The sequence below is a fragment of the Anoplophora glabripennis genome, unplaced genomic scaffold (genome assembly GCF_000390285.2).
Source record: "Anoplophora glabripennis isolate ALB-LARVAE unplaced genomic scaffold, Agla_2.0 scaffold303, whole genome shotgun sequence".
Taxonomy (NCBI): Eukaryota; Metazoa; Arthropoda; class Insecta; order Coleoptera; family Cerambycidae; genus Anoplophora; species Anoplophora glabripennis.
Genome location: NW_019416416.1, coordinates 187,356 through 203,663, shown reverse-complemented (window position 1 = coordinate 203,663; position 16,308 = coordinate 187,356). Strand labels below are relative to the sequence as shown.

At 33.8% G+C, this 16,308-nt stretch overlaps 1 protein-coding gene across 2 annotated transcripts in view; it reads left to right on the top strand.

The window, feature by feature from the left end:
• LOC108907217 (dual specificity tyrosine-phosphorylation-regulated kinase 4) overlaps positions 1-16,308 on the top strand; it is a 151,018-nt gene that overhangs the window by 109,591 nt on the left and 25,119 nt on the right. For both annotated transcript variants that reach the window (XM_018710794.1, XM_018710793.2), the window contains exon 7: positions 2,922-3,199. In XM_018710794.1, coding sequence (XP_018566310.1) covers positions 2,922-3,199 — 278 coding nt within the window. The remainder of the gene's footprint in view (positions 1-2,921; positions 3,200-16,308) is intronic.

The following is a 16,308-nucleotide window of genomic DNA, read 5'->3' as shown; positions in this document are numbered from 1 at the left end:
ATATTGTTTAAACTAATACTGGGCACTCAAATTTTCTGTATAGCGGATGCAGGCAACTAAAAATACCTTAATTTATTATCTGATTGAGAAATGATTAAAATTTTCATTTGTTTATTTGAAAGTTACTTAAATATATGATAATAAGTTAACTTTATTTTTTATTAAAATATAAATATTACACAATAAGTCCTGAAAATTTCATTAAGATATCTTTAATGGTTTTTACACAATTATTTTTATTATTTTGAGTCCCGAAAATGTTTATTAGAAAAAAAAATTATTGTTAATATAAAAATTTTGAAAAAGGGTTGTAGGGTATGATCGTTGGTAATGACTACTTTTGATTAAAATATATGAACTCAAATTCCATGATCAAGTGGAAAATGGGGGTCCACTTGACGTGATTTGGCTCAACACTAAATAATATAATCGCGAAAAACACTTTGAATTTCCAATTTGAACTTGTAGAGTAGCTGTCTCGCGCCTCAGCAATATTTAATCACGTTATCTTTGCATTTTCACGTCTCCCGCTACATCATCAGTTTCTACCTAAATTATTAATGCAGCTGAAATTTTCGTTCCAATTAAATGAATCTCTCGTCGTACATTTCATGTCTGCGAGAGCAGCAGGACGACGCAAGACAATAAAACCGCCCAGTTCATGGGGTATCAGAGCGATTCATTTAAATTTTCAAAGAGACTCTTCATGTTGCAGTCGTCGCCGTATTAAATCGCCGACTGTATAAATGCTATAGTAATGAGGTATATCCATGTGTTGTGCCTCCAAATGGATATAAATGGGATAATAATTAGATGTGTATGGGAGGCAAAGGTTATAAAAAGTGTCAGTTTCAATTGCATTGACGCACGAGGGAGGTAGCTTCACCGGCTTCCCTTGTAATTTATTACTAAAATACCATTTAAATTGTTGTTTACCTAATTCAAAACTCAATTAATTCCTTCATCAACCTCGGACAATCCCGTCATTTTCCGATTATTTATGATCCATCGCTTTCTATTCTGGTGGAGAAAATTTCCGACGCAACGCAATTAAAACTCCAAAATAATTAATCACCCACTCAGTTGTTGTTTTCTGCTTTCCCGGATCCGGCTGGATTTTTGCTTTTGTCGGATTCATTAATTTCTCTTTGGTCACGATCTGCAACCTGGTTTCCCATGGGATTACTTGGAGCATGCCGTTGATTCGTGTAGCCGGTTGTCTTGCAACTATTTATTAAAATGTTGCCAGAAAGTTAGAGAATCCCGAAGAGAAACTATCCATCACAAACAACATTGGTACTTGTTAGTAAAAGAAGAGCATATTCTTCATTGCAGTTGATAACAATCACCATAAAAGGTAAATGCAACAGTTTTAAACCCAAAATGAAGATATAAGGATTGAGCTTTCAAAACAATGTTTCTGCAGTCAAAGCTGAAACTAAACCTCAAGCATGGTTTTTTATTTTTAGTGACAATTAATTTAATTAAATTTCAATGTCACGGGTTCATGTTTATTTCTGCAAAACAGGAAGCCATGTTTTAATATTATTTATGGTAATACTGTAGCGGCTACAATAACAATGCTGTCATTATATTAATACTCTCACGCCGAAAATTAATTAAAATGTTAGACTACAATTACCTCGGATAAGTTTTTTAAGACAAAATATTATCGTCCTTGAAAATATTCCTTTGTGTTTCACCGTCGTCGTCATACACAATAATGTATTAACAAAATTTTGTATTATACTAGATCTTTATTAAACATAAAGTAGAAAAACGCGTTTGCAAACCGAGATTATCGATCACATCTACTACAATAAATTTAGTGACGTATTTGAATATGAATTGCCTAAATGATTGACGTTCCAATGATGTTAAATAGGCATGAGTTTTTCGAGACAAAACGGTATTTTCCTTAAGTCTACCCTGTCTTTGAACGGTTAGTTCTTATTCTCATTACCATTTTACTAATTAGAAATCTAATAATTGTATTTATCCACAATCACCTTATAATCATTTAAACATTTACATTTACAGTAATAGACATTTCGTTTTTTGTTTTATCACATTTAACTTCATTTCCGTTAATAACAACCGTTGCAGCATTGTTGCCATCATTTTCGGAACGCATAACATCTGCCAAAGTTTGTGAAGAATTTGCATAAGTTACGGATGTCTCTTCTTGTAAGGAACAGCTATATTTTCCTCGAATTTTCCTTGCAATATCAAGTTTCTTAGATACAGACTCCTCAACACAACTTTCTGCTACAGAGGAGCTCTTCCATCCACCATACCGTTTGACGGTTGTAAGATCAGCACCTTTATTGGCTAATAAAGTTGTTGAAGTGCGTCTCATACAATGGCCAGTACATGCTTCTGGATTTGCGACATTCAGAATGAAGCAACTATTTAAGGTACCTTCGCCAATGTGTTGATTCCAACATCTTAAAAAGAATCTGTCTTGTGTTAGGCGAATTGGGCGCAGAGAAATATATTTTCTGCATATTTCAACAGTATTCACGCAAAATCCTTCCTCTATAATTGTAAATTTTCTTGAAATGCCCGCCTTGATGTTAGGTATTGAAACAAGTAGGTAACTACCAACGTCCTGCACGTCACTTCAAATTTGTCAATTCGCAGCATCGACAGGCACCAGAAACCCCCATTTTTAGTGCAACCCAAAATAATTCAAAGTTCACTATATACCTAACAACATGTAAAAAGTAAAGAGATATTACCTTAATCATTAAATATTCTTTATCGGAAGCCCCAGTAAAAAATTCTTCAATATTTGCTCTTTCGAATACTGCAGCTTTTTTTGCTTTGTATTACTAAGGGAGGTTAAACTTCCTTAAACGGATTTACCCAAAACAGAATTACACAGAAGTTTATCCATTAAAAAGATTTTTTCGTTTCAGGTTTTGCACGACCATATATGCTATCGCTACGAGATCCTTGAGGTGATAGGCAAGGGTAGTTTCGGGCAGGTTATCAGAGCCCTTGACCACATGACCAACAAGCACGTCGCCATTAAAATTATAAGGAACAAGAAGAGGTTCCACCACCAGGCGTTGGTCGAAGTTCGTATTTTGGATCACCTCCGGAAAAAGGACAAGGACTGCAACCACAACGTCATCCACATGTTGGACTACTTTTATTTTAGGAATCATCTCTGCATCAGCTTTGAACTGCTCAGGTAAGGGTTACTAGAAATTTATATTTAGTGTAATTGATGGTGCGTTCGTATAACAAGCGATCTCTACAGTCGTTTTAGTTTCAGATGTCTTTTCAATGTTTACGTCTAGTATATTATTACTTAATTAATAACTGCATATAGTTTCCGTTATGTATTCCATTCATTATTATTGACAAAAGGTTTTTTAAAATTAAAAGTAATTTAGGTTATTTCACTCATTACATTGTAAGCAGTTAAACGTAATTTTCTTAATCAAACATGTCATTATTATACTGATACAACTTGTGTCTACTGAACTTTTGTCACTGCTAAAACCACTGGTGATTAAAAAAGCACCTGTTGCGAGGTAACAGAATTGAATTTGGAAATAAAGGGTTTTCCAGTAAGTCTGTCGGAATTTTAAAGAGAGTCACTGATAACTGCAAATGATAATCTCGTGATTTTTATTTCGACATTATACATATTTATAAAATCGTTTGTCAGAATTATTTCATTCTGTAAATTCAATTTTCTACAACGTGCTCACATATTTTACGTAGTATATTTTTTTAATGGTGCGTTTAAGGTCCGGAATTGTCTGTGGCTTACTTCTGTAGATCACAGATTTCGTAGAATCTCATAGGAAAAGTTCAAGGGGGTGAGATCACATTATCTTGGTGGCCAGTTGACATTACCATTTCTCAAAATCAATTGTTACACCATATTATTGAAAAAAGCATTGTCTGTGACAACAGGCCAAAGTTATTCTATTAGCATATCCCTATAACGCTCTCCATTAACAGTAACACAATTTCCGATTATCGTCTTCAAAAGAATAAATTCAATCATTCCTTGAGCCTAAAAACCCAACCAAAGGATGACGTTATGAGAATAAAAAGGCACCTCCAATCGCTCGACGATTTTCATCAGCCCAAATTCTACCTTTACTTTATTTTGTGTTTATTTACGAATTCATTTAGTCAATAATTTTTCTCCAAAATACCGTTCGAGATCCAACTGATCTAGAGCCCAGTATGAGAAAGTTCGACTCAGATGATGATCAACTGGCTAAAGTTCTTGAGTAATTTGGAATCTATAAGCCTTTAGATCAGTGATTCCCAAAGTGGTCTATCGACCCCATATCAGCGAAAACAGAAATTGGAGGTGCACCAGAATGTATCTCATTTAAGCAGATCGTGACTGAAATTTTAGCTCTCCATAAATGGAATAATTTACATAACACAAATAGTACCGATGTACTTAATAATACTTTCATGTAATAGACATATAAATTAGATAAGTATGAAGTAATTTCTTTTTAATAATTATTAATATGGACTGTCGCAAGAACGTTTTCGATATCTTTTCCATCTTCATACCCCTTGGAAAGTAGTTTTAGCGCGGTTGCCAATCTTCTTACAAAAAAAAAAAAGAAATAGATTAGGAATCACCAAAGATATTTAAGATTATACTTAACTAAATTGAAGTCAAATATTGAAAACTTGCTATTGAAGCTCATCTTTCCCATTAAAAGTACATATTTACTTTTTTGTGTGTGTTAGATATGTATTAATTCGAAAGTTGCAAAAACATATACAGAACTAACAATTAATTCCCTGTTTTCGGTAGAGATAAAAAATTTTCATTATTTCTGCAGTTGCAGCATTTTGTTTACATTCGTCGTAAACAAAAATAAATAATTTTACTAGACTTTAATTTTGTGTCGTTTTAATTAATAAATGTATAAAATGTGTGTTTTTTTAACTTTTTTACTCTACAGTTAGCTCTGTAAGCTGTCAAAACACATTGAAGTTGATAAATTTGTAACAATATTAGAAAGGCGGAGCGGAGGGTCTACACAAAATAGAAAAAAATGGCACGTAGTTTACGAGACAAAAAGTTTGTGTACCTCTGCTTTAGAAGGACACAATGCAAAATTCACCAATTCACCACATAAGGCAAGTTCGATATTAACATCTAGACGCTCCAAATGTTCTTTTCTAATTGTAAAAGATGAAAATACAAAGAGATATATTTAGAGCATCTAGATGTCAATACCGAACTTGACTAATGTCATCTGAGATAGACCAATAATGGGGAATAGAAAGGTTCAAATTATCTCTTACACTCTGGCTTACAGCAACGATGTTCTCCTGTGATTGACGAGGTACAGATGTTGATTTATCCGCAACGGAGTCCGTTTATTGAAATTTTTCAACTAAACTATAGAAAGACTGTTCGGTTGGTCGACTATAAATTTTAATGGTAAATTTATAAGAATCTTACGCGCTGTTGTTGATTTGTGTACCTTTCCATGATACTTGCTACAATATACTATACACAGTTGTCAACGGTTGACATTGACATTTCGAACCATGTAGCCACCATTACATTTTAAAAGTTCTGGCATACCTATTGGAAAACTTTATTCTAATAAATATGGCAGTGCATAAATATTCTTATCAAATATCATTCCAATTGATGGCTAACATTTCTTCTTAGCTTTATTTTTTCAAATCACATTCGGGTCTTTTTTACTGAAGACCCTTCCACCTTCGCTATTGACATTTAATCATGTCAAAGAACCTGTCTCTGACTGTCTCAAAGAAGACTCACACTCTTACTTCTTACTTTACTATTGTCACTTCTCTAATTGTTAATTCATTACTAAGTTCCTCTTATAGAGTTTGTGTCATTTCTTCTTAACATTGCCCCTGTAAATGACAACAGCTTCAAAACTTTGTTAAGCATAATTCGAATACGCCATTCCTAACTTTTGTCCTGCAGCGTACAGACGCACAATTAAAAATTCTAATCTTGCACGCTAAAAATGCCTCGAGTGTTATTCGTTGAATTATAGGTACGATACTGGCACAAACGTGCGTAAATAAAACATATAAAAGGAAGATATTATGGGTCCGTTGACCCCGAACAATTATAACGCCACTACAAATTAACAACGTATATATGGAATGATGCCCACGAATTGTCAAATTTGGACGGCTCTTTCGCGAAGTCGAGATTTGACAAAATCAAATCAAGTAACAGTTAGGTGCGAACGCGATCGATACGTTTGTGTGGGTTTGGTTAAGTAAACGGGTTATTTTTTACGGCGATAAAGTTTATTAACTCATTTAACTGTGAAGTTTACATTAATCGATTAGTTTGTCTGCAGGAATCGGCGCGGTTAATGGAAATTATCGGATAATTAGCCGCTTAAATTAAATACAAGTGTAATATTCGGTCAAAATTTATTACAAAATGATTGTTTTTACAAAATTTACCGAAAAAATTGGTATTTCTGTCTTTGTAATACAGTTTTATAGTTCTCACAGTTAAGCGTAAACGTTTCGATTTTTTTTTATACTCAATACAATGTTCTGCTGATAAAACCTTTTCGATATCCAAGATTACAAGAAAACTTGAAATCTTGGGTCACTTTACTACTGGCATATTTTAAACCAAATGCTATTTCCAGAGCTTTAACGATTTAATCCCATGGGAAAAATATGGCGAGCTACAAACACTAGTTTATTATTAATCCAGCTTTAATTGTTAGATAGATAGATAGATATTTATTAGTCCACTAGATCACAATATCGGATATAGGACACGTCAAAACATACAAACTAGTAAAGGCTAATAGAAACATAATACAATTGAAACATATACAAAAGTATTAAAATATCATGAAAAACGAATATTACAATAATTATTAACAATAAAAGAAAAGAACCAGTAAACTATTTAAAATCATATGCCAAGTAGCTTCTCACAGAATAGAAAACATTTTGGTGCAATATATTCTTTATTAAAAATACAAATCTAGTAAAATTTTGGTTTTTTATAGATGCTGGTAATATAATAATGCACCCATATAATATGGATTTGACTTATAAAGTTCTCTTCTATGCAAGTCGTATTGTAAATTTGTTCCATATCTTGTAGGATAATCATGAAATTTATTTTCAAGATTAAATTTGGAAATGTTTTGTTTGACAAATTTTAAAATTTCAATCACGTACAAACAAGGCAGCGTTAATACTTTTCTTGTTACAAAAGTAGATCTGCACGATTCAAAATACCTTAATCCGAACATATTTCTTAAGGCGCGTTTTTATAGTATAAATATTCTGTTGGCAGCTGTTGAGTTGCCCCAAAACATTATTACATAGCGAATTATTCATCCGAAATTTGAGTGATAAAATACTCTAGTAGCATCTTGATCAGCCATGTAGTATAACCTCCTTAGAGCATAGCATAAACCCGCACATTTTTAACATACATAATCAACATGATTTTTCCATGACAATTGTATGTCTATATGTAAACCTAAAAGCTTAAAACAAGTCACCTGTTCGATAGATTTCCTATTCAATGATACCAAAGGACTACTTGTATAATTAGAAGGTAAAGGGTGGAATTGTAATATATAAGTTTTTTCTTGATTCATCACAAGACGATTCATTTGAAAATATGCTTGTATATTTCTAAGATTTACATTTGTCAATGTTGTCATATCTGTTTGTTGTTTATGGCAAGCTAACATTGTTATGTCATCCGCAAATGCAGTATAAGAGGTTGATAAATAACTTTCCAAGTGATTGCAATATAACAAACATAGTAGAGGACCTAGTACACATTCTTGTGGAACACCAAATGTTACAGATAGCTGTTTCGAGTTTACACCAATAAATTGAACAAATTGTTCTCTGTTTGTTAAAAAGTCCCTCAATAAGTCGTGACACAGTCCTCTAATGCCATATCGTTCGATTTTATTCAGAAGCAATGAATGATTGACACAATCAAACGCTTTTGACAAGTCCACAAATAAAGCTAGAATTTTATCATTTGCATCTAATTTTTTATATATAATATCAAGAATATTTAACAATACCGTAATAATAGACTTATTTCTTTCAAATCCATGCTGATTTTCAGATATTAGATGATAAAAAATGTATTATCCTGTTAACCAGGAAAGCACACCAAGACAAAATATGAATACCTGAGATGTCTGATGTAACTCTATGATTTTTACTATTTAATTTCCGTAAAAATTGGTGAGGTGGTAAATCAGTAGGTATATTTTACTGTTTACGCATGAAAAAGGTCAACTTAAGCAACTGTAAATTGCTAAAATTTGTGACATTAACTTACTTAAGCGCCTCTACATAATTTATAATTTGCCCGTATTTCTAGTGAAACTTATTCTTGGTTTGGGTAATTAAAAATGTTGCAAATTAATTACTTTTATAAGCGCAATTATATTTAATTAATTACTCAGTACCAGTTCGTGTCAAATGTGTTGCAAGTAGAAATTGACTTGTATTTTCCGGGTTTTGTTCAGAAACGCAAACGGTTTCGGAAAACAGACACATCTTGGTTTCTTCAGAAGAAATGAAAAAATGTCGGATTCTTGTGAAGAAACAAGCGATGTCACTTTAAAGGTAAAGAAATTTTGATTATTAAATTTTAGATTTTGTAATTAAAACAATAGGTATAAAAAAATAAGATCTCAAAAGGATACAGTGAAGCTCGGATTGTAGGAAAACCATACTGGTGTCCAAAAAATAAGGTGGATTACTTCGCGGGGTATTATGGCAGCATACAATTATTTTTTTTGTAGGTTGGTAGTACTGTCCTTGACATCTATGCAGAGTTTCAAGTTAATATATTCAATTGCTGGAAAAATTCTACTCATATCGTTCCGCAACCACCGTATTTTCCTGATTTAGCACCGAGTAACTTCTGGCTATTCCCTAAACTCAAAAGACCACTTCGTGGACACGGCTTAGACTCGATCGAGGAAATAAAAGCCGACGAAAGCATTGAATGTCATACCGAAAAAGGAGTTTTCAAACTGTTTTGAAAGTTGGAAAAAACGTTGGCATACCTAAGTGCATTGTATCGGTTGGGGATTACTTTGAAGGTGACGAAATTGATTTGGAAGCATAAATAAATAAAGATTTTTTTATTTTTTAAACAAATTCGCTGTATTTTTTGGACATATGAAAAATCTAATTTCGAAGAATACGTAAGTATACTCTGAAATTAGATTTTTCCTTGTGTAAACAAGGGATGAAATAATAAAATGACAAGGTCGAAGTATCTTTCAATAAAATGTGGACTCCGCCCTCACCTAGACTAACCCGAGAACAACAAAGGCAGGTCAAAGATTCCTAGCTAAGGCTAAGGAAATGAAACATAATTCTATAACTGCGGTGATCAGGTATGCAGGCTATAGCATATCAATTAAAAAAACCATCGTACTTTAAATATCAACACGAACCATGGAATCCTTAAAACCACTATCAAACCACTCAATTTGTTAACTAAGTTTTAACTAGATCTCAAAATATTGGCACAAAGTAACTTTCATGCAAAAAACTATTTTATCTTTCTTGCTTTACAAATAAATGTGTGGAACAAGATGTAAACTTAAAGAAGTTTAAAAAAATATTTTTATATTTACGTTTTTGTATCCCTGGTGCGAGTACTCTGGATTTTAGTTTATGTCTGACTTTATTAACCTTGAAGTGACAACTAATGGCTAAATATCCAGCAAAACGTTTTTGCAACAGGTTAAAAAAGCAAACAAACCATTCCATTTATATAAGGTCTTGCAAATTAGAGGTTAGACTACAAGGGTTTTAGGTTTGTGTTATGCACAGGTGCAAAATTTTTATTCAAAAATGCTTTTTTTCGTAAAATGTATTGGTTTGTTTGCTTTTTTTATTTTAAATTTTAAATATTTGAGGTTAGGTTCTAGTCCTTTAAGGTTACGTTTTATGGATTTAAATTTTAGATATCCACAGGAAGCAATTTTGAAGCAATCATATCCTCTGTTAAAAAAAATATATTGTTTCTGTAGATTTTTAACTTAATTATTTTGGATTTGAGGTTAGGTTTTCAGGTTTCCTGGTCAACTTCCTATGAATTTGAGTTAAAGTTATCCAAAAATATTTGTTGCACACTCAAAAGTACCATTTTTATGGACTTATACTCAAAGGTTTAGAAAAAATTGAGTATGTTCGTTTTACGCGAAGATATTTAGGTTCGAGATTTATAAGTTTGAGGTTATGTTGTATTCATGATTTAGGAATGTGTTTAATGTTTATGATTTTTTTTTGTTTGGCAGCCTTTAGTACATAATTTTCCTGTTTTTTTTTTCATTTTTAGATACCGAATATGTCAAACTTCGTATGATCGAGTTTGAGGCTAGAGATTACTCGGCCATTTTGAAAAAATTCTAGGTATATTTTCTGATTACCTCACCGGAACTTTATAGTACTGGCAATTTTGGAAAGAATAAAAAAAATCAGTACTACTTGATTAGTTTTGACGCGTGGCTCGAATTTTTTCCAATATTTCCCACTGTGGGTCGTGTTGAATTTTGCAATTGGTTTCAAAATCAAAGTGCAGCGGATTTCAATTTTACTAAAACAAAGTGCTAGGGACGAATTAGTGTTTTTTAGCCATACTGGCATTTTAAATAAATAGGTACATGCCTTTTGTTTTTTCATTGTCGTTCACTACGGATTAAAAATGCAATAAAAGCTAGGTTAGTGACCGAATAATACGATAGGTCAAGATTCACTCTCGATAAACCTTTGTGGGTCAGCGGACAGGAGCGGTCTCAAAAGGTGTTGATGATTTGAAAATATTTTTTATTACTGACTCTACGCAATAAATTATATTTCTATCGCTATAAGCGAAGGGAAATAAGCGTTTAAGAGGAAGCGAATTCATATAAAATCTTATCCTTTGTCACACGCCGATAAAAATGCATCAAGCCACACCGGCCAAAAGCAATAGAATAAATTATTACCGCCGTTCTCGGGTAATTTATGCGAGCGACAAGTAAAAATTATAAAATCATTCGCGGGTATCAATTGCCATAGGAAACGCACTCTCGTGATGACTTCCTCTGGATGATACTACGTCCCGGCGCGGAGCGCGGCCTTTTGACGTGGCGTATCGTCACGTAGTGTAAACATTCGTTATTGTCTTAACAGGAAGTTTCGTATTGTTATTCACTACTCGCCCGTGATTTCAGCTGCTAGTACACCCATTGTCGAACATGGGTTCCATAATACTAATTAGGATTTTTTACAACTAGTAACGGTAGAACGGCCATAGCGGGAACAGTTTGATTTGAGCCAGCGGTTATTTGTGCCGACGAAAATTAGCTCTACTTTCGTTCGATGCAGGCCAGTAGCGGATATACTGGATGGAGAGACATTCAAACATTTCTAGAAAAAGGAGTTGTATATCATGATACTTTCAAAAGGGCCTCATTCCCACAGATAAGTGTTTTCTCTCAAGACGCCAAGACGAAAGACTGTAAAAGAAAGTAATTGACTTCTTACTGCGACTAATTAGACTATTTAGCTTTTATTTATCGAGAAGAAGACAGTATGTTGCGTTCAATTCTTTTAGATCACACGAATGTGTTGCCTCCTCCGGGGTGCCTCAAGGAAATTACTTAGGACTCCTACTATATAATATATTCTTTAGTGACATGGTAGATGTTATTTGAATGCTTCCTTTATGCAAATAACCTAAAAGCTCAACTGCGTTCATCTTTTTCATAAGTTACAACGAATTGAAGAATAGTGTTTTGCAAATAGTCCAAATCTGTCCAAATATAATGTAATGTCTGATATTGTGAAAACAACACCCGTTAATATACAGGGTAGCCCATCGAAAACGTACCGCAAGGCATTACAGGGTAGTAAAGAACTTTTCGGCAAAATCCAAAAACAGGTCAAATTTGTTTCTGAGGGGGACAACTTTTGGCTCAAAAAGCATACCAAAATCTTCAACCCCCTAAGTGGGGGTGCTATCCCCTAAATTTTTTCAAATGGGAATGGGGGTCAAGTGGGGGGTCATTAGAAAGGGCTTTTAATTCTCTATACATCGATTCTTACTTTTTGAAAATCGATTCATTATTTTAGAAAATATGCAGCTTTGAAAATACGAACAATATTTTTGACGAGAAATGCGAAAATCGATTTAATTTTACTTCAAAACTTACGGTATTAGTCAAGTAAATGCTGAAAATGTTGTCCGCCAACTTGCATACAATGATACAGGTTGTCTTCAAACCGTTGTCGAACATTCTGGAGCACTTGCGGTGTTACTTCGCGACATACATTAATGATTCGTCCTCGCAGATCTTCCAAGGTATCAGGTGGAGTGCTGTAAACTTTGCTTTTAATGTGCCCCCAGAGAAAGAAATCTAAAGGATTTAAGTCGGGTGACCGAGGGGGCCACTCAATTGCACCTCTTCGTCCTATCCAGCGTCCTGGAAACGTCTCATTTAGGTAATTGCGCACATTGAGCGAGTAATGTGGAGGAGCTCCGTCTTGCTGGAAAATCAGTTCGTGTTCATTGTAAGCAGGGTCGTCCTCTATGATATTTGTTAGAGCTGGGTCGATGACATTTTGTAGTAAATCCAAGTACATATCGCCTGTCAAATTTCCAGGAAGGAAAAAAGGACCTACAATGGAATTTCCAAAAATACCTGCCCATACATTCAACTTCTGGGGGTGTTGGGAGTGTGTCTCATGGAAAATCCTTGGATTGGTATCAGCCCAGTAACGACAATTATGGCGATTCACTAAACCATTCAAGAAGAACGTACACTCGTCCGAAAAACACACATTAAAGAGGAAATTATCGTTTATCGCTCGTTCAGTCATTATTTCGCAAAATTGCAAACGACGATCAAAATCGTCTTCATTTAGCTCTTGCACTAGCCGAATCTTATAAGGATGGAATTTGTATTTTTTTAATATTCGTTGGACACTTGTACGACTCACTCCTGTCGCAGTAGCCAATTGCATTGTACTCAGCGTACTATCCATTGCCACTTGCCCCAATACCGCTATTTCCGTAGGTTCATTTAGTACCGGATTTTCAACCTGCCTCTTTTTGTTATGAACGGAGCCAGTTTCGCGAAATTTGGCCACCAATTCGCGAACAATTTTTCCAGACGCATGTTTCTCAGGATGCCGTTGGTTGAACAGTTCGGCGACCCGATTTCCGCATTCATTGTTTTTGAAAAAAAGCTCAATAATTTCTACTCTTTCTGGAATTGAGTACACCATAATTAATCAATTTAAAAGACTCGGCAGTATTGGTACTCTTCAACTACAAGTCACAAGACAGTTATCTAGCAACTTCTTGTGGCCTATCTAAATACGAAACAAAAAGCGGACAATTTTTTGCTCACCAAAATCAGGCTAAAGAATTCGCAAATCAGAAAAAAAAACAGCGAATTCTTTTGAAGGAATTTACCAAGCTAATACCGTAAGTTTTGAAGTAAAATTAAATCGATTTTCGCATTTCTCGTCAAAAATATTGTTCGTATTTTCAAACTGCATATTTTCTAAAATAATGGATCGATTTTCAAAAAGTAAGAATCGATGTATAGAGAATTAAAAGCCCTTCTAATGACCCCCCACTTGACCCCCATTCCCATTTAAAAAAATTTGGGGAATGGCACCCCCACTTAGGGTGTTGAAGATTTTGCTATGCTTTTTGCGCCAAAAGTTGTCCCCCTCAGAAGCAAACTTTACCTGTTTTTGGATTTTGCCGAAAAGTTCATTACTACCCTGTAATGCCTTGCGGTACGTTTTCGATGGGCTACCCTGTATAATTGCATGCTAATTTTTTTTCAAAACCCAGAGACTTTCACTGACATGGGAGGAACTTTTGACAACCGCCTAAACGTTAACTTTAGTAGATTCAGTAAAATTACTTTATTATGTATATGTCAGATCAAAGATGGAGTATGTATTTATAATTTGAAGGCACCGTCTTCAAATGCAATCAGAGAAACTAAGGCGAAGGCGTTTTTTTAAAACTGTTATCTTTTCAAGCTGACGGTGTTTGTTCTGAAATTGGCACACCTCATGAGTTTTTCCTTGAAAGCCATAACTTTAATACTTTGGATAGTCATAGGTATTGCCATTCTGTGTTGTTACCACATAGAATAATGCATATGAGTGATGACACTTGGCTACATTCAAGGGCAACGGAGAACGACGAACAAAATGCAACAAATCTTCCTTTACGAAACAAGGGACATTTTATCTGATTGCAATGAAATATACGTGAAGACTGAGCTTGGATGAGGATTATATTCATTTTCCTTATTTTTAGTTTTAAATGTGACAAATTGATTGTAGCAGTTTTTTTTTGACTCTTCTTTTTTTTCTGTTTTTAAATATCAGATCACCTTTTGGCAATATATGTATATACTAATACCATTTATTTTATAATGTTTCAATTTCTAACGCTGTTTACGAATTCCTCTTCGCTGGTTTTTATTTAGGCTCTTTCTGTTTACATATTCTAGATCTATTAAATGCCCAGCCAAAAACTAGTTCCATGCTGTTTTAAGTGTTTTATTTCTCTAAATTCAGTTATTTCTTTTATTACATGTCATTTTCCTTTCTAGTTTCTTTCTTTGCCAAGTACCAAATGCATCCATGAACAGAATGGACTAGATTTGATGGGATTTGGGCTTATCTTGAAAACTATGCGGAACAAACTAGTATACAGGGTGTTCCTCAAAAAAATACATAGGGAGACTAATAGAACATAAAAAGAAGGATTTTTCTCTATGGGCCGTAAGCCTCTCACCTTTTGTTTTTGAGATACAAGGGGTAGAAGAACGTACCTTAAAATCAAATTTTACTCATGTCTTTTCCGAAAAACAATGTAAAGCATTAAAAGTATTTTATTAATGATTGTCCAAAGGTTATCTACTTACCTGGTGATATTTTAAGACTTCGATTTTTTGATGTTAGGTTTTGTGAGGCGTATAATTTCATTTTACATAAAAAGGTACTCTTCTTGAAATTGTTGAAAATATACCATTTTTAGGAAAAATGCAATTGACTGTTCCAAAGACAACCATAGTAGGTGTCCGGAAACGAATCGGCCATACTTCAATTTTACGTGACCTTGAAGGATTATGTTCATAGTTGCCAATTTTTATATAAAATATAAAATACCTGTGGATACTTTCAGATGTTTATCTGTAAGAGTTTTAAATATACTTATTCAAAAAGCCATTTTAGGGAATTTAAGCTCGAAAACTAAGCTCTTCCTTACTTTCTCGATTATTTATAGGAACTTTTCTTCGTATTTTAAGAAATTCTATTAGGCAAACATCTTCTACAGGAGATGTGCCAAGAATGAAGACAAAAAACTGTCTTTATTAATAACACTTTAGCGACACCTAATCTGCACCAAATTTATTCGATGATCTTAAAATTTCATAACTTTTTTGTCTCTGAATACTGAAAGCTGTTTTTGCCAATATGCTGGCGCCGGCACAGCAGAGAGTAAACCGAGTACATTATTAAGCAGAGCGAGGTCTAACGATCCATCAAGTTTAAAATCTCCAGAACTTATTCAAAAGCAGGCGTTTTTTTTCTTAACCCTGGCGTCTTGGGTACAGCGAAATATTTTAATAACGTTTCATTATATTGCTGTTTTTAATCTGGAAGAAACGGACATTTTCTCATAATATAATTGAAATATTTCGGTCCATAGGGGGTAGAGAGTCTAAAAAGCTACGGGCTTTATTACTTTGTTCTCGTGTTTGTATAATGAATCGTTTAGTTGGCATTACGCCCTTAAAAGGCGACCGCTGTTTAAATTACTTTCATAGGAATATGGGAAAGGGAGAGGAAGCTGTTGGAAAACAATGAGCAATATATTCGGTTCGATGACCTTTTTTGTATGATGAATGGATTTTCGCGAGTATCCTGGGGTTTGGACAATTGATGATATTTGTTTTTGGGTCAAGTTAAAAAAATTACATTAGCATGGTGCTTCATGACGAAATAATACATGTCCTTTTATCCGTTTGTCCTTAGGGATGTATTTAAATTTCAAATAGTTACTATTTAGTTAATTTTTAATCAAATAATCTGCTCTTATTATATTTTTTATATTGTCATATGAGAAAACTCTGAATATATAGGAAAATTGTACAGGGTAAATAAAGATTTAGTTTTCTTTGAAACATTTATTTGTCTTTTTTCATTTTTCGATTACAATAATATATACAAGTCATATACTTGCTTTGATAGTTTGAACTTTTGGTT